The sequence below is a fragment of the Penicilliopsis zonata genome, assembly GCF_001890105.1.
Source record: "Penicilliopsis zonata CBS 506.65 unplaced genomic scaffold ASPZOscaffold_21, whole genome shotgun sequence".
In the NCBI taxonomy this organism is placed as follows: domain Eukaryota; kingdom Fungi; phylum Ascomycota; class Eurotiomycetes; order Eurotiales; family Aspergillaceae; genus Penicilliopsis; species Penicilliopsis zonata.
The window spans coordinates 364,183-389,698 of NW_019208929.1; the positions used below are offsets into that span (position 1 = coordinate 364,183).

At 54.3% G+C, this 25,516-nt stretch overlaps 14 protein-coding genes and 2 non-coding genes across 16 annotated transcripts in view; 7 read left to right on the plus strand and 9 right to left on the minus strand.

The window, feature by feature from the left end:
* The window catches only part of ASPZODRAFT_28736 (hypothetical protein), a 1,870-nt gene extending 626 nt beyond the window's left edge, over positions 1–1,244 (plus strand). Inside the window, exon 2 of the mRNA XM_022728148.1 lies at positions 23–1,244. Coding sequence (XP_022577676.1) covers positions 23–861 — 839 coding nt within the window. The 3' untranslated portion in view covers positions 862–1,244. The remainder of the gene's footprint in view (positions 1–22) is intronic.
* On the minus strand, positions 867–2,727 carry ASPZODRAFT_1230514 (hypothetical protein). Its single transcript, XM_022721346.1, has 5 exons — positions 2,482–2,727; positions 2,400–2,425; positions 1,641–2,341; positions 1,106–1,573; positions 867–1,032 (listed from the first exon to the last, which is right to left on the minus strand). The coding sequence occupies exons 1-5, from the start codon at positions 2,621–2,623 to the stop codon at positions 873–875; spliced, it is 1,497 nt and encodes a 498-aa protein (XP_022577677.1). The 5' UTR covers positions 2,624–2,727; the 3' UTR covers positions 867–872.
* A 208-nt stretch (positions 2,728–2,935) lies between these two features.
* ASPZODRAFT_1230696 (hypothetical protein) lies at positions 2,936–4,648 on the minus strand. The gene is made up of 2 exons (XM_022721347.1): positions 4,073–4,648; positions 2,936–4,007 (listed from the first exon to the last, which is right to left on the minus strand). Exons 1-2 carry the CDS (start codon positions 4,542–4,544, stop codon positions 3,202–3,204), a joined length of 1,278 nt encoding a protein of 425 aa, XP_022577678.1. The 5' UTR covers positions 4,545–4,648; the 3' UTR covers positions 2,936–3,201.
* A 404-nt stretch (positions 4,649–5,052) lies between these two features.
* On the plus strand, positions 5,053–5,483 carry ASPZODRAFT_19858 (hypothetical protein; the record flags this gene model as incomplete). The annotated part of the gene is made up of 3 exons (XM_022727492.1): positions 5,053–5,167; positions 5,220–5,335; positions 5,403–5,483. The coding sequence occupies 3 exons, from the start codon at positions 5,053–5,055 to the stop codon at positions 5,481–5,483; spliced, it is 312 nt and encodes a 103-aa protein (XP_022577679.1).
* Positions 5,484–5,653: 170 nt separating this feature from the next.
* ASPZODRAFT_1230815 (hypothetical protein) lies at positions 5,654–7,744 on the plus strand. Its single transcript, XM_022721348.1, has 2 exons — positions 5,654–5,922; positions 5,976–7,744. Exons 1-2 carry the CDS (start codon positions 5,823–5,825, stop codon positions 7,409–7,411), a joined length of 1,536 nt encoding a protein of 511 aa, XP_022577680.1. The 5' UTR covers positions 5,654–5,822; the 3' UTR covers positions 7,412–7,744.
* On the plus strand, positions 7,742–8,831 carry ASPZODRAFT_136731 (hypothetical protein). Its single transcript, XM_022724120.1, has one exon. The coding sequence runs from the start codon at positions 7,830–7,832 to the stop codon at positions 8,733–8,735; it is 906 nt and encodes a 301-aa protein (XP_022577681.1). The 5' UTR covers positions 7,742–7,829; the 3' UTR covers positions 8,736–8,831.
* A 50-nt stretch (positions 8,832–8,881) lies between these two features.
* Positions 8,882–10,506, minus strand: ASPZODRAFT_136732 (hypothetical protein). The gene has a single exon (XM_022724121.1). The coding sequence runs from the start codon at positions 10,463–10,465 to the stop codon at positions 9,149–9,151; it is 1,317 nt and encodes a 438-aa protein (XP_022577682.1). The 5' UTR covers positions 10,466–10,506; the 3' UTR covers positions 8,882–9,148.
* Positions 10,507–10,842: 336 nt separating this feature from the next.
* Positions 10,843–10,914, minus strand: ASPZODRAFT_t150. Its single transcript has one exon. It is a non-coding gene; the product is annotated as a tRNA-Gln (tRNA).
* A 104-nt stretch (positions 10,915–11,018) lies between these two features.
* ASPZODRAFT_136733 (hypothetical protein) lies at positions 11,019–11,241 on the minus strand. The gene has a single exon (XM_022724122.1). It carries the CDS (start codon positions 11,194–11,196, stop codon positions 11,038–11,040), a length of 159 nt encoding a protein of 52 aa, XP_022577683.1. The 5' UTR covers positions 11,197–11,241; the 3' UTR covers positions 11,019–11,037.
* A 269-nt stretch (positions 11,242–11,510) lies between these two features.
* ASPZODRAFT_136734 (hypothetical protein) lies at positions 11,511–14,049 on the minus strand. Its single transcript, XM_022724123.1, has 6 exons — positions 13,631–14,049; positions 13,064–13,567; positions 12,799–13,004; positions 12,406–12,749; positions 12,183–12,357; positions 11,511–12,105 (listed from the first exon to the last, which is right to left on the minus strand). The coding sequence occupies exons 1-6, from the start codon at positions 14,006–14,008 to the stop codon at positions 11,988–11,990; spliced, it is 1,725 nt and encodes a 574-aa protein (XP_022577684.1). The 5' UTR covers positions 14,009–14,049; the 3' UTR covers positions 11,511–11,987.
* A 506-nt stretch (positions 14,050–14,555) lies between these two features.
* Positions 14,556–15,723, minus strand: ASPZODRAFT_169726 (hypothetical protein; the record flags this gene model as incomplete). The annotated part of the gene is made up of 5 exons (XM_022726908.1): positions 14,556–14,593; positions 14,637–14,791; positions 14,861–15,370; positions 15,485–15,604; positions 15,656–15,723. 5 exons carry the CDS (start codon positions 15,721–15,723, stop codon positions 14,556–14,558), a joined length of 891 nt encoding a protein of 296 aa, XP_022577685.1.
* A 51-nt stretch (positions 15,724–15,774) lies between these two features.
* ASPZODRAFT_136735 (hypothetical protein) lies at positions 15,775–16,999 on the minus strand. Its single transcript, XM_022724124.1, has one exon. The coding sequence runs from the start codon at positions 16,942–16,944 to the stop codon at positions 15,940–15,942; it is 1,005 nt and encodes a 334-aa protein (XP_022577686.1). The 5' UTR covers positions 16,945–16,999; the 3' UTR covers positions 15,775–15,939.
* Positions 17,000–17,456: 457 nt separating this feature from the next.
* ASPZODRAFT_1231231 (hypothetical protein) lies at positions 17,457–19,848 on the plus strand. Its single transcript, XM_022721349.1, has 8 exons — positions 17,457–17,623; positions 17,671–17,725; positions 17,774–17,943; positions 17,995–18,602; positions 18,653–18,720; positions 18,785–19,032; positions 19,078–19,374; positions 19,419–19,848. Exons 1-8 carry the CDS (start codon positions 17,588–17,590, stop codon positions 19,545–19,547), a joined length of 1,611 nt encoding a protein of 536 aa, XP_022577687.1. The 5' UTR covers positions 17,457–17,587; the 3' UTR covers positions 19,548–19,848.
* ASPZODRAFT_1231259 (hypothetical protein) lies at positions 19,642–21,610 on the plus strand. Its single transcript, XM_022721350.1, has 5 exons — positions 19,642–19,792; positions 19,841–19,866; positions 19,908–20,004; positions 20,055–20,108; positions 20,163–21,610. Exons 1-5 carry the CDS (start codon positions 19,735–19,737, stop codon positions 21,476–21,478), a joined length of 1,551 nt encoding a protein of 516 aa, XP_022577688.1. The 5' UTR covers positions 19,642–19,734; the 3' UTR covers positions 21,479–21,610.
* Positions 21,611–21,741: 131 nt separating this feature from the next.
* On the minus strand, positions 21,742–24,533 carry ASPZODRAFT_154877 (hypothetical protein; the record flags this gene model as incomplete). The annotated part of the gene is made up of 4 exons (XM_022726144.1): positions 21,742–23,770; positions 23,836–23,946; positions 24,444–24,462; positions 24,530–24,533. The coding sequence occupies 4 exons, from the start codon at positions 24,531–24,533 to the stop codon at positions 21,742–21,744; spliced, it is 2,163 nt and encodes a 720-aa protein (XP_022577689.1).
* On the plus strand, positions 24,352–24,423 carry ASPZODRAFT_t149. The gene has a single exon. It is a non-coding gene; the product is annotated as a tRNA-Ala (tRNA).
* Positions 24,534–25,516: the final 983 nt, after the last annotated feature.

Consider the following 25,516-nt stretch of genomic DNA (forward strand, 5'->3'; position numbering starts at 1 on the left):
CCCAGCTCATCTGAGATTGTAGAAACACCCGGCAAATCGCCTTCCCGCCCCTTCCTACGCGCTTTCAGCCCCCACCTCTTCTCGCCCTCGCTCCTCACCCCAACCGACTGGTTTGTCTTCCTCGACGCCCTCAACGCCATCTGGCGCACCACCCGCACCCGCCTGGGGCTGGCGCCCGAAGATCCCAGCCTGCATGGCCGGGTGATCTCGTACCTGAACCTGGCCAACGAGCGGCTGTTCGCCCCGCGCGCCTTGTGCGTGCGCGTCCTGCGCACGCCCGAAATGCTGGCCGAGATCGGCTTCTTCGACAGGGGTTACTCGGAAAGCGATTTTCTGCGCTCCGTCACCGTCCTGGATAAGCTGCACGGCTGCGTCATGCCGCTCGAGGTCGAGGAGGAGCGCGAGGAGGAAGACGACAGCGTGAGCGTGACGGGGGTGGGGTTTGGGTCGGGCGTCGAGGCCGTCGCCTGGCTGAAGAAGACGAGCGCCGGCTCCGCCATGTCCGACATCGAGAAGGGCCGTGCCCGCGGCCTCCAGCAGGTCGCCCAGGCAGAGGCCGTCAAGCGCGGCGTGCAGGCGTACGTCGAGCACGTCGAGGAGGAGATGGAGGTCGCCCGCTCCAAGGCCGCGGGCAAGATGGTCGAGCTCTCGGGTAAAGCCAGATCCCGCGTCCAGCGGAGCCTGATCAAGGAGCTTGAGGGCATGAAGAAGGCCATGGTGCGCGAGGTCGACGGGCAGGAGAAGAAGGTCGCGCGTCAGATGAAACTGGGAGAGAAGCAGCTGGCCGATGTCGAGCGCAGGGAAGGCCGACTCCGCGCCTTTTGGATTCTGGTCTCTCGCCTGCCGCAAGATGTACTATAGCCATCCTCCCCCTACATCACGTATCGAAAGAATAGGTTTTCCCCGTCGGTCAAATCGTCAAAGGCAATTTTGTCCCTCAGGCTTTCGTCGAGATCCATCGCATCGCGACGCCGGTTTTCGCGCCTCAGATGGATATACAGAAGCGTCGCGCAAGTGATGGTGATACAGTAACTGCTTTGTCAGACATCGCCTTTTTTAAACAAATTTTTTTTTATAAAAAAAGGGGGGGAAAAAAAGGACACACCATATGATCATCCCTTTCCACAACTCCGGATAATGCTGGGCCTTGGTCTCGCTCTTCACCAACTGCGGTCCGATGATGTTGCCTACCGTGTAGGCAACGAACACAGTGGCTGCCATGACGGTCTTCTTGGTTGCACCGGCGACGTTGCTGGCTCCCAGCGTGATGACCAGGCTCACGACCGGCCCAAAGAAACCGATGAGCGCGTAGCCCACAACGGGGGCAGCGGCGTGATATGCCCAGCTGGATTTCCAGATCATCGCACAGCCAGCGATGACGGGCAGACAGCACAGAATGAGCAGTGGGATGCGGATGTTCGGGATCCGAGTCGTGAGATATCCACACAGTGGGATGAAGATCAGCGAGACAGCTCCCACGGGAAACTGGAACAGGATGGAGTCGAGCGTGTCGTAACCAAAGGTCGAAACGATCAGAGGGCCGAATCCTGTGACGGCACCGTTGATGGCGTACCTGATACCATTAATCACTGAGTTAGTAATTTCCCAACAGGAAAATTTCCTACGGCAATGGTACTCACGCAGACGCCATCATCAAAAAGATGAGGTATAGTTTCGGATCAGTCGCGCACTCCTTGATCTGCTCCATCTTGATCCTCTGGCACCGCACGCCCGTCTGGCCCTTACGCAAGCGTTCCACGGCGACGACCCTCTCCTCGGCAGTCAGGAACCAGGCAGACACCGGGGAATTCGGCATGGCAAAGCACCACAGGCCGAAGATGAAGGTCAACGCGCTGGCGAAGAGGTAGATGCACTGCCAGCGCGTCAGGGAAGCGGAGGGAATGTGGGCAAAGGCATAGTTGAGCGCGCTGCCGATGATGGTGAACCAGCCCGTTCCCGAGAACCACCAGGCCTGCCGCAGAGACTGTTCCTGCTGGGTATAGTAGCCGCTGACGACGGTCATGAAGCCGCTGGGGATGACGCTCTCGACGAAGCCGAGGAAGAAGCGCTGCACGTACAAGCCCTGCCAGGTGGACACGCCCGCCGTGGCCGCACAAATGACCGCCCACAGCATCACGACGGGGCCGAACACGAGGCGCAGCTGGAACCGCTGCAGGAGGAACGTCATCGGGTACATTCCCGCCATCATGCCAAAATAGAACAGCGAGGTCGCCCAGCTCAAGCGCGACGTGTCCGTCGTGGCTGGCGTGGTGGAGTAGTCGACTACCGACAGATGGAGGTCGGTCGTCATGCCAAAGAGAGAAGCACTGCCGAGAATGGCCTGTTCATAAGCAAATCATCTATAAATGGTATTGAGCTCAATATAGATGTTTGTATACCTTGTCCCAGTAGACGATCCCATACCCTGCCTCAGTCAATATATACTGTCCCGACAAGCACGACAAGCACGACAACACCCACCGATCATCATGGCAGGCATCAGAAAGAGATCAATCTTCCTCAACACTCGCTTCTCAACGACAGGGTCGATGTCCCCGGCAACATCGTGCACAATAGCCCACGCTTCGTCCTTCTCTGCGGTTTCGTGCGCTGTCCCGGTCATTTTCCTACGAATATCCCAAAGAAAAAGGAGCCGTCTCGATGATTGAGTGAGAGAAGAAGAAGAATCAGAAGAAGAAAAAAACAAATAAACCTTCTGTCAGATGCTTTCTGCAGCCCAAGGTCCATCTCTGCCGGTCCACAGTACTCCGCAGGTCGGCGGGTCAGCGAAGTCAAAACACGTAAGAGGAGTCTTTATGCCAATCCTCGTGGATGCATCGCGATACTGCTGTCTCTGCAAATACCTGGCCTCCAGCCTGGAAGTTCCCCCAAGGACTGCAAGAAACAGCCCAGATGGTCTCTGCGAAACTCGAAGTCGCTCTTTCGCTCTGGGGGTGCGTCCTGTTTGGGCTTAGCGTGTCGCTGGGTATGGCGAGTCGATGTGATTGGTGGATAGACGAGATCCACCGGCTGTCCCGAAATGGAAATACCCACTGGCGTCATTTTTATTGTTATCGTTATTGTTATTTATTCTATTGTCTGTCGGTGCTGTAGAGGGTGTCTCTGATGAAGAGAGTAAGACTATCGAGTACTGGTCAAGCTGAGTACAATGGCAGTATAACACAAAGATGACCCGATAGACTACTCAGGAACATCCATACCCACGACAGTCTCATCGCCTGTAGAATCCTCAGTCGCCTTTCCTAGACCACCCAACCCCCCCTCATCTTCCGACTCCTCCTCCATGAAAAGCTTAAAGTCACTGAGATTGTGATCCTCACAACTGTCCATCTGGAGACCAAACCTTGGCCAGGGAGTGAACATCTTTTTCACCGACCGCTCCAGCAGCCGGCCCACACGTTGGCGATTCTCAACATCCTGCTGGTCCGATTTCTCAAGGATCTCTTGCTCCCTGCGATCCATTTCAGCGCGTTGCTGACGGATCTCAGCCAGCTCTTCCTGGGTGCTCTCTTCCACCAGCATCCGCTGGCAGGCCATTGCCTCGCTCTTGCTCTCGAGCTCAGCATGGAGGTCTTCGAGGAGTGCCTTGCGACTGTCATCCTTCAACGCATCCAGCATCTTGATGGCGTCCTGCAGCAGGTTGCCGATGTGATAGGCAGGAACCCGTACCCGATGCACCGCGGTATGGCGCAGCTCATTTGTGGCCCGGAAGACAGCCGCCAGATTCGTCTGCCCCGTCGAATTGAAGGCCGTACGAGGCAGCACATGCACCCAGTGTCCCAAGATATTATTAGTCCAGTAGCTCAGCTCGATCGCCGCAGCGCAGTCCCATTTGTGGTTTTCGAGGAAGTTAGGCATCCACTTCTTAGCGAAGGCGAAGCACGCCTCTTCCAGCAAGGTCTGCGCGACGGTGAGAATCGCATGCTGGGCGCCGTATGCGAGGGTCTGGATGTGTCTGTCTACCGGTATGTTCTCGGGTACCTGTACTGTTTTTACTTCGTGTGTTAGCCATTCCTTCTGAATCCTCTTCGACCAAGATGACGTGACTCACGCGGACGGGGAGCGATAGGCCGGGCTTCTTGCTGCGACTCTTCTTCCCCCTCCACGATGATAGGAGAAGCGGCGCTGCCCCTCAGAACCGTCGCCTCTTTGGGGGATTGGGGTGAAGGTGTGGCCATGAAGAGCTCCGGGAACCTGATCTTCGCCTTGGCGACAGACGAGAAGACGTCGTCAGCCAGAAGCGAGTGGAGGATGGCCAGGATATTCTCAAACGTGTACCCCCGTAGCAGCGGCTGCAGGGAGCAGCGGTGAGTCTCGAGTACCTGCAGGATCTTCTTTGGCTTTCGTAGCGAGGCCCTTCCACCGGAGAAGATATGTCTCGTCGCGAAGTAGACTCGCCGGCGGTCTTGGACGGATGGAACCATGGCGAACAATGCCTGGCGTGGCCAGAATCCCAGCAGCAGACAAACAAACACGACCTGAGGTTGAGATTGTCTCCTGGCAGCAGCTGGACGCGTAAACATATCTCCTGTTCCGGCATGGCTCCGGAAAGGGAAGGCACGACCCCTCCAACTTCGACCTCACCTCCTCCTTCTCTTCTCCTTCTCTTCTCCTTCTCTTCTCCTTCTCTTCTCCTTCTCTTTGCATCACAAACGGCAAGTATTCTCGTCTAAATATTGCCTACTGGTTGTAGAAAAGGGTCTGGACGTGGTCTTACAGGAAAGAGGCACTGCTAAGACGGCCTTTCAAGGCTTGATTCCCCACTGTCACTATTGCAGAGCCGTCGTTGCTGCTGCTGCTGTTGAGAGCCTCCTTTTTTCCTTTTTACAGTCGCTGAATGAATTGAACAGCTGTTCCCAGTGATGTCATGGTGGCTCTGCTCTTCAAAGGTCTGGTTGTCTCCTCGTTCGTCGGGTCGGTGTGCGTCATGTTGACTTATCCAGTGGCACAGATTCGCCATACCCACTATATATAAGAAAAACTCTACCACCACCAGTTCGAAGAGAGGGCAATTCAATGGTTGAAGACAGTATGAGCACACTCCAGTTTCGAGACAAGGTCCACGAACGCGCCAGAGAGGGCGAGCGTTTGTCAGACCAGGAGATAACGTCGATCGTGGAGCAGAGCGCAGAACTGGGCGGAGCTGGTAACCATAACCATTTTCTCATTGGGCAAATTGAAGGCTGACTCTGTTCAAGAATCTGACAGGTTGAATGTGGGTCAATCCGCCTGGGCGGCTTGGTCAGATCGAATCCTCAGCAAGCCGGCGAATGCGATCAACACGGCAGATGCGCGAATGATGCACCAGAAGGAGGTGGGTAGTATACCATACTGTTGAACCACAGCTTCCAGTCTATCGGTACTAAGCACTCTTCTTCCAGACACGAGCATTCGATAATCTGCCGGCGCAGGGATCTGTTGCATCGCATGTCCAGTCAGTGGCTCAGAAGAACGAAAAGTGAGCCTATAGTCGCCACACCATAGATCAATGCGAAATAAGTTCACATCTCTTTTGTCTTGCCGATCTTTTCTATAGGCCTTGGTATGTCTGTAGCATCCGATAAAAACCCGTTCTGGGATCGGCAATGCGGGGGTTCTCCACGGCATCATGCGATTCTCCATGAGAATGGCTAACTTGGCCATGGTTGAATCCTTTGAATTGAAGTTTCTTGCCTATCGACATGTTCATAAGCGAGGTGCCTGTAGTTCTTCACCTGGATTTCCTCTTGATAACCTTTCATCCAGACAAAAAGATTTCTCAGTCAACAAGCCTATGGTAACCATTCTTATACCAAAGCAACATGAAAGCTTTCATTGGTGCGAGTTTTGCGTCACTCCTGACGGTCACATTGGCGGTCGATATGCGTGACGTACTGCGAGTCGACACTACGGGCGGAACAGGTATGCCCTCGCTCCCCATGGATTGAAACCGCTGATCATAACCGACCCTTCAGTCCTTGGCTTTATTAATGGAACAACTCCCCATGTTCGCCAATTCCTGAGCGTCCCGTATGCCCAGCCACCGGTGGGAGAATTGCGGTGGATGCCGCCGCAACCGCTGAATGATTCCAATCGGCTCATCGATGCCACGCGATTCGGGCCATCCTGTCCCCAGCAACCTGCCAGCGGCTCCTCTATTGCATCTGCTGATGCGCCCCTCGAGCTGTTGCAGGGAGGGTTTGACGAAGACTGCCTGACGCTGGCTATCTGGGCGCCGGTTGAGTCACACGGAAAGCTGCTACCGGTTTATCTCTGGATCTATGGTGGTGGGTACGAAACCGGGGGAATTAACACGCCTTCGCAGGAAGCGGCACACTGGGTCGAACGCACCCGCAGTCATGTCGTCGTCGCCATGAACTACCGAACCAATATCTTTGGGTTCCCTGGGGCGCCAGGGCTAGAAGAACAGAACCTGGGTCTGCTGGATTCGCGAGAAGCTGTGGTCTGGGCCCGCGACAACATCGCGGGTTTTGGTGGCGATCCAGACCGCATGGTGCTCTGGGGCCAGAGTTCTGGTGCCGGTAGCGTTGACATGCTGAACTTCGCCTTTCCAGACGATCCTATCGTGTCTGGGTTCATTGCTGATTCGGGTTCGGTCTTTCTTTACAACCAAAAGGATGATCCGCTGTACTCCAACTTCACTGTGGTGGCTGACTACTTCAACTGCTCTAGCAGTAGTAGTGAAGAAGAACTTGCTTGCATGCGTCGAATCCCATATCAAGATATTGAGGACTTCCTAGGGAATTATACAGGCGGCACCCTGAACTTTGTTCCCTTCGTGGACGACAAGGTAATCTTCGCCAACTGGTCCGACCGATATGCGCTGGGGGCACTCTCCGACCGACCAGCCATCTTCGGCAGCAATCTGCTCGAGGGGAACCAGATCGTCTCGTACCCAGATCCGCCAGACTCGGCGCCGGATTTCAACGAATCCAGGTACTTTACTCTACATGCATTCCAATGCCCGGCAGCGTTGACCTCGCAATATCGCGAGGCACTGAATCTCACGACCTTTCGATACCAGTACCGAGGCAACTTCAGTGACATCTCGCCGCGCTGGTGGGAGGGTGCTTACCACGGTTCAGAGCTACCCCTGATCTTCGGTACCTATGTCGACTTTTCCGGGCCCACGACACCGATGGAGGTGCAGACGAGCCAGACATTACAGGATCTCTGGCTGGCATTCGGCTATGACCCAGCACAGGGTGTGAAACAGCACGGATGGCAGCCCTACGGAGAAGGGAAGATTGAGGTGTTTGCCGGATACGACTCCCAGGGTCAAGTTCAGACGATGCAGGCCGTGGCCAGTCAGAGCGTTGACGGCGTCTGTGTCGGCGCCATTGATGCTGATATTCTAAGCGGGGAGAACCCTTTCTCGAGCTTTAGTTAGGCTAGTCAGGCATGGGCGTGAAATTTCATCTCTTCAATGGAAGATCCCGTTCAAGCGAGCGACGGGCGTCATATAAATTGTTATTGGCTATTGGCCATGTCCCATGGTGACACTGACCGCCGATCTTGTCCTACAAGTCATCTTCTCCTCAACAATAATAATGCGTTGACTTGGGTCATCATACCACACAGGAAACATGGTATATCTGATTTGGTCTTTGATTACGTTCCTGTGTTCTGTTCCTGCTACGTTACAGAATGAGGTGCACTTCACCTTACGAGACATAGTCTACTCTGAGACGCATCAGGTATCTGTGTCTCAACCGCCGCCACCCCTCATCGCCACGTCCAGCGTCTACCAGATCAATGCGGGGCGATCTGAAGGCTTTGACCTGCAATCTCCTCTGTCCGAGAGGACGATGTCCGGACCTAATATCAGAGACAAGACCACGGTGGTGACGCTGGCCAAAATCTCGTCGAACGACTACGTGGAGACGCCAGGCACGGGCGACTGGGAAGACGTGCACGACGAGTACAACCACTCAACGTCCTTTGGGTGGCGCGGTACAGGCCTCCGCGGACACGTCTTTGCAGACGAGCGCAACGAAACGATCGTGCTTTCGCTGAAGGGGACCTCGCTAGGGATCATCGACCGCGGCGCCCTCCATGACAAGGTCAACGACAACCTCTTCTTCAGCTGCTGCTGCGGGCAGGGCGGGCAGCGGCTCTGGCGCCAGGTCTGCGACTGTTCCCTGCCCGTCGTGGCCCCTTACACGGCCAATGCAACCTGTCTGGCGGCCGAGGTGCGCAACCCAGATCGCTACTACATGGCCTCCCTGGAGCTGTACGCCAACGTGACCGCCCAGTATCCGACAGCCACCAACGTCTGGCTGACGGGCCACTCGCTGGGCGGCGCCATCGCCGCTCTTCTGGGTATGACCACAGGTCTACCGACAGTCACCTTCCAGGCGGTGCCGGCGGCGCTGCCCGCCCAGCGGCTGGGACTGCTGCTCCCGCAGAGCCGGGGGGAAACGGTCGGCACGCACGTATATAACTTCGGCCACACGGCGGACCCGATCTACATGGGGGCGTGTAATGGGTATGGCTCGACGTGCACCTGGGCCGGGTTCGCGTTTGAGTCGGTGTGCCACGCGGGACGGAGGTGTGTGTACGACACGGTCGCCGACAAAGGGTGGGGGATGGGAATCAGCTCGCATCGCATCCTGACCGTGCTGCGCGAGGTGCTCGAGGTCTACGATGAGGTGCCCGCATGCGAGTGGGAAGATCCAGAATGCGAGGATTGCGGTATGTGGCAGTTCATGTAGAGGGTAACCAGAGAAGCCAAGATGCTATGTTCAATAATTCATGCCGTATACCTCTTGCACCCTCCTGCTTCACCAGGCTTGCAATCTCGTCGCTGTTCTTAAGAAAACATGTGCATCTCGCCTAGCAGGAGATGCTCCGTCGAGACACCCGCCCGAGTGTTCCAGAGTGACGATGGAGTGCACTGGCGATCGACTACGCTATAAGGCTGCCCTGGAGTGCGCGACAAGGATTACCTGGGTCCTTGTCCATGAATAAAAAGAAGCAGTAGTAGATATATTTATATAGAAAGTAATAGGGATGGTGGATTCATCAGGTTTATTATGCACCTGATTCATGCAAGTCATATGCCAGATATGCTTATATACAAAGAGGATGGATGTGAAATCATGATGTGTGTCTCGAGAAGAGTGATTCAAGGTGAAGTACTTTTCGCCTCGACGGGATGCTTCTGCAGACTCTCGTACCACTGGATGGTAGAACCGATCAAGAAGGCCCAGGAGCCCCAAAAGGTGGCGAGGGAGGTCTGGTAGGCGACGCCCGAGTTGGCGGCCGAGGCAGGCCCCAGGGCGCCGCAGAGGGTGAAGCCGATGCCGCCGATGAAGTTCCAGGCGCCGATATGCCAGCCCAGGACGCGCGGGGCGGGCCGGTACCACTCGTCCTGGGTCTCGAGGGTGAACAAGAGGCCGCTGGCGACGAAGCAGAAGCCGCCGACGATCTGGGGAGTCCAGTACAGGGCGTCCTCGACGCCCGTGTCCATGTGGTTGATGATCCCGGGCAGACCGGTCAGGCCTGCGATCCAGAAGATGCTGGCGCCGACGAACTGGATGAAGGAGGCCTGGAAGCCCAGCTCGTGCATGTAGTGCGAGCGGATCTCCTTCCACGAGGGGATCCAGTTGAAGGCTCGGCCGTCGCGCGCCCGCGTCGTCACCCCGTTCTCCAGCACGTCTTCGAGGCTCTCGCGCATGGGCGACTTTCTCCTCTTGCCGTTCTTTGTGCTGCCACTCCTCCTCCTCCTCCCTCCATGGTTATCCCTGTCGTGTTCTTTGTGCTGGCCGACCAGCGAGCGAGAATCGGTATGATGATGGGCGCATTCCTCATCCGACGGACGCAGCTCGGTGACAGGACGCTCTTCCCCTCCCTCCTCGACACGGCGCAAGACCGTCTCGAGCGCCCAGCCAAAACAGCCCGTCTGGTTCTCGTTGACGGCTTCCAGCAGGAGCAGCAGGCTGCCGACTTCGAAGATGGTCGCGCCGATAAACGCCGTGACCCCGCCTCCCACCAACGACTCGCCGGGAAACGTCGTCGAGGGGTCCTGCAGCGGCAGCCAGGCGAAGAAGGCATTGATCACCCAGACGACCGAGCCCGCCGTGAACACCGTGGCGACCAGGTACGACACGTCCCAGTAGGGACAGCGGGTGGCCATGCGCAGCAGGCCTTGGGCGGTGGCATGTAACGTCGCCGTCCGGGGGGGGAGAGCGTACTCCGTGCCCCTGGGTAGAGCGTAGTCGACTTGGAGCAGATGGCGGCCCTTGCGGTTGTCGCGCGACCGCCAGATATGCTCGATCTGGGCCGGTTTGGGCGTGACGATCTGCTCGGGCGCCGCGGCGTAGCGCGCGCGCGTCGGGTTCAGGAACGAGACGGGGCCCGAGACATGCTCTGGTCGCAGGTTCAGGCCGGTATGGGCGTGCAGCGGGTCTCTGCCGGACTGGAACTGCAGTCGGCGAGGCATGGTAGAGATGAGTGAGTGAGGAGGAGGAGGAGGAGGAGGAGGGAGAAAGACGCTGAGGTTGACGTCGAAAGTCGAAACTTGATTCAGGAGAGCGTCACGTGATGGCGCTATTTCGGACTGGGAATACCATTTTGATATTAAGATGATTCATGCTCAATATCCAATTGAATGCTTCGCGAGTTGAATTGGATGACGTCTGTCTACAGATGATAAGATGCCGTTGATCTGGATTGATGATGTTGACCATTGAGAGAGGAGAAATTCTTGCAGCAACCAGACAGTGGACTGGAGCAGGAATAGAATAAGACTTGATTCTATATAAATAAAGGTATCTATATAAATAGATGAATAAAGAAGTAAAAATCTTTTCAAAAAAAAGGTCCTACTGGGAATTGAACCCAGGTTACCGGAATCAGAATCCGATGTCATAACCACTAGACCATAGAACCGATGGATTTTGAAGGCGGATATTTGACTACATAAGCATATACAATTGACACTGCAGGGTAACCACTATTCACATAGTTAAGACTATCTATTATGGTATAGGTGTGGCATTATATATTTAACTATTAAAACACCCCCCGTCCACTCTCAGCGGTGGCATCAGTCTTGCTCAGCACCCCTACAGGCTTGTAATACCCGCCCGAGACAAGAGTCTCCCTGGCGACCCCCATGGCCCAGAGCGTGTTATACGTGCCCTTGTCGGGCTCGACGATAGGTACCCCCATAAGCTTGTTGGTGGCCTAGACAGACACATTCTTTGCCTAGTCCTGCTGTTCCTGTAGATAATGATTGATATTAGATGAGAGACAGCCGAGCTCAGCATTATATAGTAAAGTCAAGTGAATGCAGCTCCGGATTAGGAAGAAACCAAGCCTAGTGCAGTTAGATTGCTTAGTCATAATCAGAGAACTTACATCATTAAAACCCTAACCCTAACCCTAACCCTAATACTTTAATGGAGTAGGTAATCAGAAGTATCTTGAGCTATGCTAATAAGACAGGCAACACAGCGAGGAGCAAAGCAAAATTACCGGGACGCACGTAATCCGACTGAGCGCAACCCTAACCTAACCCTAACCCTAACACCAGACACAACCCTAAACCCTAACCCTAACCCTAACATCAATCCAACCCAACACAACAGCTGCATCGGTTCATCCGCGAGAAAACAGGACGAAGGAAATCTCTGGCAGAAGCGTTGGAATCGGTTGAATTCCTCTCTCTGCTGACCACCGCCTTATCATGCTGGTGTAGTATATTCACTTACTCTAGGATAAGATTGGCAGCGAGGCCTGCCCTGCGCGCAGCTGCGAGACAGCCTGACTGTGAACCAGGGGGGGTACGACGCCGACGAGCTGTGCGACGATCTGGTTGGCGGGTTATACGAGGGGTTCGTGGTGAAATGGGCGATCGCCGAGGCGGAGTGGAGGGAGGGACACGCTGATCTGGCGCGCAAGATGCTCGACGAGGTATTTGCCTGAGTGCGCCCTTTGCTTGGAGAGGAGGTTGACGGTGCCTAGTGTCCAGCTTCATCGTCTGTAATGTAGGTATATCTATGCTTGGGAATGGCACTCCATCCAACGACTGTCGTCAAGACGAGCAAAAAGAAGATTCCGCTGATGAGGACGGGGAGACTAATAGTATAGAATAAGCATGAGTATTAAGCACAAGTATAGAATAAGCATGAGTATAGAATAATATGAGAGTATACCTGTTATTCTCTTTTTGTTTATCCTCCTCATCCACCTCCTCATCCTCATCCACCTCATTCACCTCATCTTTACAGCTCAACTCCCCCAGAGACAGGCTCAAAGGATCTTCGACCATGGTGGCCATCAGACCAGAGTGAGCATGCCACTCCATATGGCAGTGGAACAGCCAGACGCCTAACAGAATAAGTCCAAGTATAAGAGTATAGTTAAGGAATGGAGTACCAGGATTGTCGGCCTTGAAGCGAATGACCAAATTCCCCCCCGGATTGACAATTGCCGTGTCGCGCCGGATAGGCGACGAAACGGCCTTCATCTCGTCGTGATATGCGCCTGCCCAGTCGTCCGACCGATGCAGGAGCTGGAAATGATGGCCGTGCAGGTGGAACGGATGCCGGCCCATATGGTTGTTGTTGACGACGATCTCAACCACCTCGTTTGCCGCGAGGACAAAGACATTGCTCGTTGCCTCGTAGCTGGTTGGCTGCACTGCCTTGTCTCCTGCCGACAGCGCGGTATACAGCACTGGCTCTGTAGGGGGGATGAATGGGGAATCGTTGAATAGCCAGCTAGAAGAATAACATTAGTATACTTCTTGATATGCTCTGGTTGTCTTACTGCTTCGCTCCGTCGATTGTCTGGACATTCATATTCAGAACGATACGTCGATCAGCTTCCAGCAACGGCTGCTCATCCAGAGGAACCAGCGCGAGATCGTCCAGAGCGTCGGCGATGTTCAATCCCCGAGGCTGTTCGTCGTGCTGGGCGCCATAGTCCAGCCATCCAGTGGCCGAGATGCGAACGGAGCCCATGATCATGGAGGTCTAAAAGGGTGGTATCAGTAATATCACAACGCAAACCATCAAGCAAGGAAAGACTTTACATCGATTTCCGTCACAATTGGATAGTTCCTGTCCGGCATATCCTTCATCTCGACAAGAACGCTGCAGCGCTGTCCGGCGGCGAGGAAGAGGACATTTGCCCGTGTGGGACGCGTGTAGACGCCATCGACTTCCACGACGGTCATTTCGTGCCCCTGGATGGCGAGATACTGGCCCAAAAGGGCGCCGACATTGATCAGCCGGAAGAGATATGTCTTGCGTCCATTCCCACCGCTGCCACCGACAGGCACGCGCAGGTCGTGCGTGTCGTTGAGCAAGACCGCGTCCGGCACCGGATCCATCAACATATGCGACTGGCTCATGTACGCGGGCAACAGCTCTGCCATCTGCCGATGATACCAGTCCGACACGGTGATGACGACGTCCCGCTCATATTCTCCCGCAAAGGGGGCGTTGGGATCGTGGACAATCAACGGGCCCCGGAGCCCGTCGGGATACTGCGCCTGGGTATGGGAGTGGTACCAGTATGTGCCGGGTTGGTCGACCTATCATTAGACCTTAGAAAGAGGATATAAAAAGGATATAAGGAAATCAGGATAGAGAGATACTTTGAATTTATATTGGAAGGATTCGCCCGGCGCAATGGCACACTGCGAGATGGCGCTCGTGCCGTCCATGTGCGGCGTGTCGCGCATAAACAGACCGTGAAAGTGCAGCGACGTCGACTGATTGCCCAGCTGGTTCAGCACATTCACCTCCACGGTGTCGCCCAGGGTCGCCTGGATCAAAGGGAGAGGCCATTGCCCGTTGATCCCGATCGTTGGGCGGCGCGTGCCGCCGTCCGGGTTGGCCGAGACCCAGGAGATGTTGAAGTCGTACGTGACGGTGTCGGCGCGAGCGAGGGAGAGCAAGAATGAGAACGAGAACAGCGAGAACAATGAAAATGAGAACAATGAGAACAATGAGAACGACATGAGAGGCATCATTGAAGTCATCAAGCATCAAGCCATCAGAAAAGAGTCAAGAGTTTAGACAGGTATTGGAAGAAGCATCGGCATGTGGATCTCGGCGATTGAATCGGCGATTGATTAGTAATAATTCACTCAAGATAGATAACGAGTATAGAGTATAGAGTATAGAGTATAGAGTATAGAGTATAGAGTATAGATAAGTATAGTTAGACTATAGAGTAAAGAGTAGATAGAGTGTAGAGTCAATTGAGCAGAGCGTGGCTAACCCTAACCCTAAGTATAGAGTGTAGATAAAATGATAGGCAGAGCATGGCCAAGTATTAACTAAGATAACAAACCCTAACCAATAACCCTAAACCCTAAACCCTAACCCTAATATAAAGTAGATGAGTTTGAGCAGAGCATGGCTAACCCTAACCCAACCCTGAATATAGAGTGGAGAGTAGAGTCAATTGAACAGCATGGCTAACCCTAATAGCAACCTAATTCATAGTATTTAGATTGATAAGACAGCAGAGAAGAAGTGAGAGACTTTATATAGTATACCTAAGTAATTATAAGACTAATCCCCCAACGGGTAGCAGTGAAAAACCTGGCCAGCTACTCCATTAGAAGCCGCATACAATAAGATAAGAATACTTACAATAGAAAGCTGCATCTGCGCTGGCGAGAAAGACAAAGCTTGTGGCCACTTCACTCGCCGCCCCCGGTCGTCCAAAGGGCAGCGTCGAGCCGAAGCCTTTCATTTCGCCCGCCTCTCTCGAGTCGACCTGGATAGGGGTCCAAATTGCGCCGGGCCTGTAGTAGAGTAGATGAGTATGGTAGCATAGGTAGTATAGGTAGTATAGGTGTATAGATAGGACTTACGCAACGGCATTGACGCGAATGCCAAGCGGCTCCAGCTGCAGCGCCAGAGAGCGGGTGAAGCTCACGATGGCCCCCTTGGTGGCGGCGTAGTCGACCATATGGGCGGATCCACGAAAGGCGAGGACGGAGGCGTTGTTGAGGATGACGTCGCCGCGCGTCAGATGCGGGAGGGCGTATTTCGCCATGGCCATCATCTGGAGGATGTTGCAGCGGAAGACGTCCTCGACGGCGGCGAGGTCGATCTGCGCGTGGTCCGCGCAGGGATACTGTTTGGAGGCGTTGTTGACGAGGACGTTGAGGCGGCGGTATCTCTGGATGTGCGCGTCCACGGCGGCACGGCAGGTCTCCCATCTGGTCAGATCGCCGGCGAAGAGAAGACATTCTCTCCCTTCCTTCTCGACCAGGCGGCGTGTTTCCTGCGCGTCTTCCTCTTCCTCGGGGAGGTACACGATGCTGATGTGGGCGCCTTCACGGGCCATCAGCACGGCGACGGCACGACCGATGCCGGAGCTATCATTAGAAGTGAATGAATGAACCGATGAAGTAATGATGAAGTAATGAATGAGAGCATGAGGTGATGAATGAACTGATGAAGTAATGAGGAAGTAATGAGGAATAACCTACTCTCCCCCCGTGATCAGAGCGGCCTTGTCTTTCAACTTGGCGGAGCCGACGTATTCCTTGAACTGGCCGGCGGCTTCGAGTTTCGAGGACTCGCTGGGCGGCTGCATGTGTTTCTCGAGCCTGTATCTATAGATTTAGAACGAATACCAAGCACCTGGGTTATAGACTCACCCTGGTTTGCGTTGGCTCTGGGCGGCCTGGGGGGGTTTGAAGGCGCCGTCTGCATTGATAGTAGTCATTGTAGAGTAGTGAATAGTAATAGTAGGAGTAGAAGGTAGGAGTATAGAGAGGTGATATATGAAGTATCTGTAGATGTCAAGATGACGTGGGAAATGATATCATGTCATACTTACTATACTTACTATATACTATATGCTATACTATATACCATATGCTATATGCTATACTATATACTATATACTATATACAGAATATTGAATATACTATATACTATACTATATAATTGGTTTGTCCTCCTCCCAAGGCAGGGAAATATGGCCGGCCGGCCTCGGGGCATGCGTGTAATCGACGGTGATGCGCGAGACGTCGACAAAGTCCGGAAACCCCTGATGCAGCTGGTGCAGCTGCTGGATGTGTCGATCGTCGGGCGAGGGCAGCGAGGCAAAGGGCCGGTTGTATTGGTCGTTGTGGTTCTGGCGATCGGGGCGGTATTGATGGGAGCGGACGAGGAAGACCAGACGGCCGAGGACGCCGAACTCGAGCTTGAGCTTGATGCTGTAGACGAGCGACTTGAGGGTGGTCTGGATGACGAAGAAGTTGAGATACTCGACGATGATGAGGACGATGTCGAGGACGATGATGAGCAGGTTGATGCCCAGCAGCTGGTACATGATCTTGCGGTTGGAGTGGCCGGGATGCTGCGAGGGGGTCTCCTCGTTGGGCGGCTGCAGGCGCAGGATCTTGATGGTTTCGTGGATGTACAGGCCGGAGATGATGAACTCCTGCAGGCAGAAGCCCGTGAGCTCGATGCGTTCCATGATGGTGTAGGCGCGCACCCAGACGGGGGTGGCGATGAAGTTGGAGCCGTAGGTGAGGATGGTGGTGGGGATGTGCAGCGCAATGGCATCGACGATGATCATGGCCAGCACGCCGCGCCGGATGTCCGGGTTCTGCACCACCAGGTTGAGGCGCGAGAACAGCACCAGCGCCTGGCCGGTCACCATGAAGTACCAGCCCAGGGTGGACAGGGTGAGCGAGAACCACACGGGCGCCAGGCTGTAGTACTTGAGCAGGAACGAGATGGACTGCGGGATGACGCCCAGCGTGCCCGCCAGCAGCAGCGACCAGAAATACAGGCCGTGGTAGCGCCGGAAGGTCGTCAGCACCAGCACGATCAGCTCCGCCGAGTTGTACAGCGCGATGCCCAGGAACACGGTGAACGTCGCGCGCACCGTGAAGTCGTTGCCTGTGTAGGCGCCGACGATGCCGTCGGTGGACATGGCATGCTATAGATCTATAGATCCTATGCTGTGCTGTGCTATAGATCTATAGATGCTATGCTGTGCTGTGGAGAATCGACGAGGAAAAAGGAGAATTCGACGATTCTGGAGGAAAAGCGGGGGTGGAGTCCGAGCGTGGAGAGCCCTCAGCCGATTGGCTGCCCGCATCTGGGGGCGGACCATCCTTTTGGGCGTAGTCCACGTGGTGAGTAGAAAGTAGAGTGAATAGGAGAGTAGAATAGTAGAATAGTATATGTATCTATAGTATGTAGTAAGTATAGAATATTATCTATAGGATACTAAGAGTATCTATAGTAAATAGTATATAGTATATAGTATATAGTATAGGTATAGTATATAGTATTAAAGTATATAGTATCTATAGTATGTAGTAAGTATGTAGTAAGTATAGAATATATTCTATAGTATATAGTATAGTATACAGTATATCGTATAGATATATTCTATACTATTAGACTACCTGTAATACATTCCTGCTATCTCGCGTATCTCGCGGAGGCATCTCCGTACGATACCCGTTCCGTCCCCGCCCGTCCCCGCCCCGTCCCCATACCCCAGCCAGACCCCAACATATAAGAAGCATATATGGCACTGGTGGAAGAAGTGATCAGCAACAGTCCAAATGTTGACCACTTTGAGGAAGTCCCTGGCAGACGCCGTAGGTACCATCTGTCTATCTGTCTATCTGCCTATTCTGATCTGTAGAACCCCCGCCTTTTTCTCGTGTGCGCCTATGCCTCGCTAGGCTCTGTGTCGCAGGGTACATTCCTCCTCTGAATATTATATCGATGATATTGATTTCTTCCAGGCTTCGACTCTGCGTGGTGGGGATCCATCCTCGGTGCCACAGCGTTCAACAACCATTTCGGCTCCGTCAAGAGCGTCGCCAGCGATGGAACCGTTTCGTACAGTCTCAGCACGACGGAGATCTCGTTGGGGACGGGGTTGGGAATGGCCTTTGGCATGATTGGAGGATTGGTATGTTTCTTCTCCTGTCTTCTGTTTCTTCTCCTGTCTTATACTTGTCAGTCCGTTTCCTGGCCGATGAAGTACTGGGGTCGAAAAGCCTGTCTATGGATCATCGCGTCGATCTTGCTGTCCGGGATCATCATCGAAGCGGTGGCAACCATTCCGGCGTCGTACGCGTGTCTGATCGTGGGCAAGGCCCTGGTCAGCATTGGCACGGGACTCAGTGCAGGCTCGATCTGCGCGTACCTGGCGGAATGTGCGCCGCCGTCGATGCGCGGCGTGCTGGTGACGCTATACATCAACATCCAGTCGGTGGGCAGTCTGGTCGGCGAGATCGTGGTGTACTGCGTCGTCAACCGCTCCGACGCGGGCAACTGGCTGTTCCCCATCTGCACGCAGGCCATCTTCCCGCTGCTGTTCCTGGCGGGCATCTACTGGCTGCCGGAATCGCCGCGCTGGCTGGTCGCCCAGGGCCGGCTGGACGAGGCCGAGGAGGTGGTGCGTTCGCTGAGGCCGTGGGCTGAGGAACGCGTGCACCAGGAGGTCATCGAGATGGCGTTTGCCCATGAGGAGGAGCAGCGGCTGGACGCTCAGTTCGGCTGGGTTGATCTCTTCAAGGGCAGCAACCGCGTGCGCACCCTCGTTGCCATTGGAACCCAGACCTTGCAGTGCGTTTCCCTGTGTGTGTTATTGGAGAGGCATTGGCTGATATCCACAGACAAGCGCAAGGCTTGACGTACATCATCAGCTATCTGGTTCTGACTCTGGAAGACCTCGGATTCACCAGTAAGAATGGAATAGTCTTGATGTGAAGTATACTGATATGGACACTAACCAATATGACCGATAGACGGCCAGTTGATCAACTTTCTCATGTACATCATCCAATTCGTGTGCACCGGCACCTCCTTCATCACGGCCGAGAAGATCGGCCGCCGCAACGTCCTGATGGGCGGCGCCTTCGTCCAGGGCTGCTGCATGATGGTCATCTCCGGCATCGTCACCCATGATGCCACGCCGACGGGCAGACTGGGCGACGTCACGCTGGCCATGTATCTCATCTGGATGGTGTCCATGGCCTGCAGCTGGATGCCGATGGTACTTTTCTTTTCAATATTCCAATCGCAAGCTAATTTCATTCAGGCTTATATTCTGGGCTCGGAAGTGCCTGCGCAAGGCCTGCGCGACAAGACGCTGTCGGTGAGTATCTGGTGGGGATACGGAGTCGGACTCTTGATCATTATGGGATCGCCGTACATGACGGATGCAGGCTATGGAGGACTGGGTGCAAAGGTTGGTCTCCCCTTCTCTGTGGTGGGATGCGTGCTCAGCTCATTGCAGATCAACTATATCTGGTCGATTGTCTCGTTCGGGACCTGCGCCTGGGTCTACTTCCTCGCTCCGGAACTCAAGGGCCGCTCGCTGGAAGAAATCGACTATGTAAGTATCCTATCCTATCTGGTTGTCAGACATCTAATTGGCAGATGTTCGAGGAAGGCGTGCCGATCCGCCAGTTCGGAACGTGGGATACCTCTGCGATGCTGGAGGACAAGCGCCAGAGGGCGGTTGAGACTATTGAGAAGGTGGCCGTTGCTCATGTCGAGAGTTTGTAGTATCTCTATGTAGTGTGTATGTAGTAGTTATACTAGGTATATACATGTATCTCTATTGTATGTAGTATACTAATCTAGACTAGTGCCGGACGGACCTCCCGTTCCCCATACCCCATTCATTCCCCGCACCCCACAAACTCTGCTCTTTCAACTTCTGCATTGTTCCTCTGCATCGAGTATCTCGCCAATGTCCGACTCGAGTTCTCCGCGGTCCAAGCGAGAGGCCAAGAAGCGAACCCGCACTGGTAATCCACTCTACTCTCTACCTATACCATACCCTTCTGACTGATTAGGCTGTCTCACCTGTCGAGCGAGAAAGGTAAGCTGTCGCCCGAGACGCAAGACGGAGCTGATTGATAGATCAAATGCGACGAAACACCGGGGAGATGTGCCAACTGCACGCGCGTGATGCTCGAGTGTCGATGGCCGGTCATGCGGGCTGTCGTGCAACGGGGGGGTACATCTACTCCATTATGTTCTGCTCGTTCTGCTGGTAATCATATGTAGGAGGTCGTCCTCGCACGGCGGCGTGTACGGGATGCCGGGTTGCGCGATGCCGGTGTTCACGCGAGAGACCGTGTGAACGATGTGTGCAGCAGGGGATGGTGTGCGAATATAAGACGGACATGACTGAGGTTGTGGAGCATGTTGAGAATACAGCTGAAGAGGAAATCGACCGAGATATCCTGCTCCCCCATCTCGACGCCTTCTTCACCTCCGTCTACCCCGTCCAGGGCAACGCCTTCATCCACCGCGGCACGCTGTTGCGCGACATCAACGCCCGTCGCGCCGACCGCGCCCTCCTGCTGGCCATCTGCGCCATCGCCACACGCTTCCTGCCCACCGCCGTGCCCGGCCGGGAATGCGGCTGGGCGCGTGAAGCCAAAGCCCTGCTCATCCTCGAGGGGACCGTCTCCGTGCAGCGTGTCGCCACGGCGTTGATCCTCGCCAAACACGACATCCACTGCGGCCGGTTCAGCTCGGCGTGGATGCTGGCCGCCATGGCCACGCGGGGGGCTCTGGCTCTAGGACTGCAGAAGCAAGAAGAAGAAGAAGAAAAGACGTTCATCGAGCGGGAGACCAAGCGCCGGCTCTTCTGGGCATGTTACTGTCTGGATCGCATGATGGCTCCAGGACTGCCGGACCAGATCCTCATCCGGGCAGATCTGGCGGACTCGATCGCGCTGCCCTGCGAAGAGCATTCCTTTCTCCTGGCCATCTCTCCTCCACGGGCTGGTCTGTTGTGCTCCGACGATGGAGAGGTCGGGCTGTTCGGACACTACGTTCGCATGATGAGTATCCGGTACGAGATCCTGCAGACAACAAGGGGCGGCAGCAATGCAAGTAGAAACGTTCCGTGGATGTCGAGTGCATTCCAAGAGTGCGAGCGCAAGATGACCGCATGGAAAGCCTCTCTGCCTCCGCAGTGCCAGCTGAGACCAGACACCATCTACGCCCGCCAGGCGCAGCACCAGCTCACCCCGTTAACCATGCTGCACGTCTGGTACGAGCAATGCATGGCGGATCTGTACCGCGTCGTCCTCCCTGGCTTCCCGGAAACCATGGCCGCAGAGGTGCTCTCGTCGGCGCCCCCGGACTGGGTCCATGGGCATCAGCTGGCGTGCGTCGAACACGCCCGCAGCATCGCGCGCACGCTGCAGACCGTCTCGCAGCACGTCGACCTGGCGGCCTCGCCGTTTCTGGACGGCAGTCTGCCCATGTGTGTGCTGGAGAGCATGCGTGTGCAGCTGCAGTGGTTCTTCATGAACGGACAGGCCGATGCTGCTGCTCTCAGAGAGCAGGTCGATCTGTTGTTGGGCTATCTGCAGCCTATGGCCAGGTATTTTCGCCAGGCGCAGTGGTTGGTAAGTAGTTTCTCTTCTTTCTTCTCTTCTTCTCTTCTTCTCTTCTTCTTTCTTATTCTCCTCTAAAGTTGCTTGAAATGCGGCGTATGCTCCGGCGACATGGAATCGAGGTGGACGAGGGAGAATGGCCGTACGTATGCCCTGCAAGGCGGCAACAACAGACATACTGACCATCAGGGATACACCGGTCGAAGCCGAGGGACACCCGTGGCAGGAGAGGATCCAGAGGCTGAAGATGCAGGAGCCGGTGGAGATGTTTTTTGAATTTCCTCTCGAGTGGACAGCGTTGGAGATTCCTTGTATAGTATAGCTTAAGAGGAGAGTATAGACTAAGTACCGCTGATGGTAAAGTTGGTGGAAACACTCTCAAAGGAAGTGACAGTCCCCAAAACATCCTTCCAATCGCCATAATAATGCATCCGATACACTCCCGGCGCTGGATCCTGCGTCTCCCACGAGACAACCACCTGGCTGCTGCCGAGGAGGACGTCCGTCTGCGCCCACGTATACTCGAGGTACCAGTCCCAGTCGTCCATGACGACCGTCCAGACGTCAGCGACGGCCTGTTCGACGGCGGCAAAGGTCTCGCCCAGCCGGAGGTTGTTGCGCGGGTTGGCACCGACAAAGGTCGCGTTGACCACCTCGCCGGCAGCATACGAGCTCGCCGGCTGCACCAGCACGTCGCCAAACGCGTACCCGAGCGGCGGGCTGTCGTAGACCACGCCGGCGATGAAGTCCAGACTGACGTTCCGGTTGTCGGGCGGGTAGGTCCCCTCCGCCGGGGATCCTGCGCCAGCGACGAGATAGCCGATGTTGCTGACCGTGAGGTTGATGTAGGCCGGCAGCTGCCATGGTCCGTACAGCGTGGACGCCCCCTCGTAGCGCTGGATGGCGTATTCCTCGGGCGTGGCGACGTAGTGCGCGTACGTGTTGGCCGGCGAGGAGACGACGACGATAGGGTCCACGTCGGCGGCGACGACGCCTTGCTCGACGGCGGCGGTGCGGATGGCGTCCTTCCATCTCCGCCCGGACATGGTGGTGACCTCGCTGGGCGAGACGATGACGATCAGCTGGCCGACGCGCAGCAGCTGCACGTCGACGATGTTGGGCGCCCACGCGTACGGCTCCGTCATCTGCCCGACGTCCAGCAGGATGGGCTTGGGCGCCTGGCAGGCCACCTGCGCCGCGGTGGGCGTCTCCAGCAGATCGCTGACCACCGCCCACAGCGGGTTGGCGTCTGCGACGCCCGAGTCGGCCTGGGTGAAGTCGAACGGGCCGGGCCCGTCGGTCGTGCCCGCGGCAAAGGAGTAGCCCAGCGCGGCGGCGCAGGTGGCCACCTCGGTGCCGTTGGGCAGGGCAAAGGTGAAGCCGTCCATCTGGTGGAAGAAGTGGAAGGCTCTGACGGAGGGATCGGTCAGCGCGGTCGCCACGCTGTCGAAGGTCTCGTACAGCTGCAGCGCGGGGGCAAACTGCCGCCGGCCGATCTCGTAGCAGCTGGTGATGCCCAGGTCGAGGGCGCGAAACGCCGGGCCTCGTCCATGGCATGAGCCCGCCACGCCGTCGCAGGTGCTGTTCTCGAACGAACAGGGCGAGCCGTCGTCGCACCACGCCCCGAGCACGTTGGGCGACGAGTCGCCCACCGACGACTGCGTAAAGGCGGCGACAAAGCCGTCGGCCGCGCTGGCCGCGTCTGCCATGGCCTTCTCGAACAGGTACTCGGCGACCCCCTTGTTGTCGGCGGTGACGTGCGTGTTGTTCTCGTACGCGCTGGTGCCGTGCACCGCGAACCAGACCAGCACGCCCACGTCCAGACCATCCGACGCCCGCCGGAAGCGCAGCATGGTCATCGTCTCGTCCGTGCTGCTGGTGTACCGCGCCCGCTCGGCCGCCGGGTTGTTCAGGTACGCGTACAGGCTGCGGTTGATGTTGGCGTCGGTGACGTTGGTCGTCGCGACGGCCAGAGAGCCCTCCGTCAGCGACTCGTGCGCCTGGCGGATCGCCGCCACCGCGCCCGTCACGATCGCCTCGTAGCTCTGCTGGTCGAAGCCCAGGCTCGTCACCTGCGGCAGCAGGTAGTTCATCCACGCCCCCGGGCCCGAGTGCTGGTGCGTGCCCACCACGGCGACGTTCTGCTGCCCGTACACGGCATACTCGCTGCCCAGCGCCGCCAGCGCGTCCAGGATGCCGTACCGGACGGCCGTGTCGCCGCACGCCGTGTCCAGGTTGACGTAGACGAAGCAGTTGTTGGCGTCGTCGACGTCGCCGACGATGAACGCCCGGGCGAACAGCCGCTGACGTAAGCCGGTGCCCACCTGGCTGAGGTAAGCGTATCCCATGAAATTCACCTCGACGACGGGCCTGTTAGTAGTTAGTATATAGTATATAGTTAGTATAGAGTATATAGTATAGTATGGAATAGATACCCCGTTATGTCTGACTTGCCGACGCCGATCTTGTAGGTGGCAGAACAGCCCCAGACGAAGAGCAGGACTAGGAGGAGCATGTTGTATGTTGTTACTGATAGAATATGTCTGCTAGAATGGATGTAGTATGTCTACTTTATATAACCAGGCAGTGCCTCGGTGCATGTGTCATAGTAGGAGAATGATACACATGCAATATATGCAATATATGATATATGATATACATGTCACGATTGGAGCATAAGACTAATTTATATTAATATCAGTCCCATGACCCAAGTAGATATAGTATCATGTAGTCTAGGTCTACAACCGAGGGATCATATGAGAAATGAGTGCTAGACTTCATGCTTGAGTCTATCTATATTGAATATCTAATATAAGAGGCACTCGTAAGATCATAGAGTTCTAATACCTGACAGAAATAATAGGTTAGGTTAGGGTTATTCCCTTACGGTACAGATAACTGCAGATAAACTGGAACATGTACAGTCAAAAGAAAGCGACCTCCATCGCGGGCTTGTGGTTTAGTGGTATAATACTCCCTTAGCATGGGAGTGGTCCGGGGTTCGATTCCCCGCGAGTCCATTTTTTTTTCGATTAATCACTCAGACTTAGTTAGACTGGCTATACCCGACCCGGAGAACCCGACCCGACCCGCGCCCAGGTCGGGTATGGGTTTACTAATTAGAACCCATGGGTATACCCATCAGGTGTTATACTTACCTGTTAGGTAACGTAACCCACGTACGAACCGCGCACACGGCCGAGCCGCGCACCAACCCCCAAAAAAATCAATTATTCTAGCAATTTGAAGCTATTTATATTATATATTAATAAAAAAAATTAATTACTATAGTAGTTAGGGCAGTGATTCCTCTAATGACTAACTATATTATAATTAGAGTATATTAGTGGTGTGTGAGCACTATTAATAAGGCCTATTAAAGCTGTAGCTTTAATAATATCTTTAGCTTAATAAGCCTATATAATTAACTATATTACCTTCTAGATTATATAGCCTGGCTCTAGGACTAGCTGCCACTTTAATTATTAATTCTTTTTAATATTATTAGCTTATTAAGCCTATAATCCCTTATTTTCCTCTATAAGAATTATGACACTATTTATTATAGATTTATATACCTTTTTTATTTAATTAAGGGCCCTAATTATTAGGCTTAGGGAGCTTTATATATAATTAAGATATTAAATATAATTCTTAAGCTTTATTAAATACTTTTTTAGGCCTATAGGATAATAAGGTGTCTTAAATAAGCTATCTAAGCTGCGGCTTAGGGGGGGTGTTAAAGTTTAAAGCTTAATATTTAAAATTAAGAGTATTAGCTTAGGATTTAGAGGAACTAGGCCAGTTGCTGAGAATCCACTATAAATACTACTTTTTTTAATAGTAATATTATAAGTAGTTAAATAAGCCTTTAAAAAATTAAGCTTATTAATATAATATTTACTATTATGAGCATTAGTTTTAATTAACCCCTTATATATATACTTTAAAGCTGCAAAACAGGCGACATTAAGAGATTAAAGAAGATATAATAAATAGGCAGATATATAAAGTAGAATTATATAATTCTTATTATAAATTATATTAAATTTATATATTAAATAGCTACTATAGCTATTAAGGATTAAGAGATGCTTAATCCCTTTTATTTAT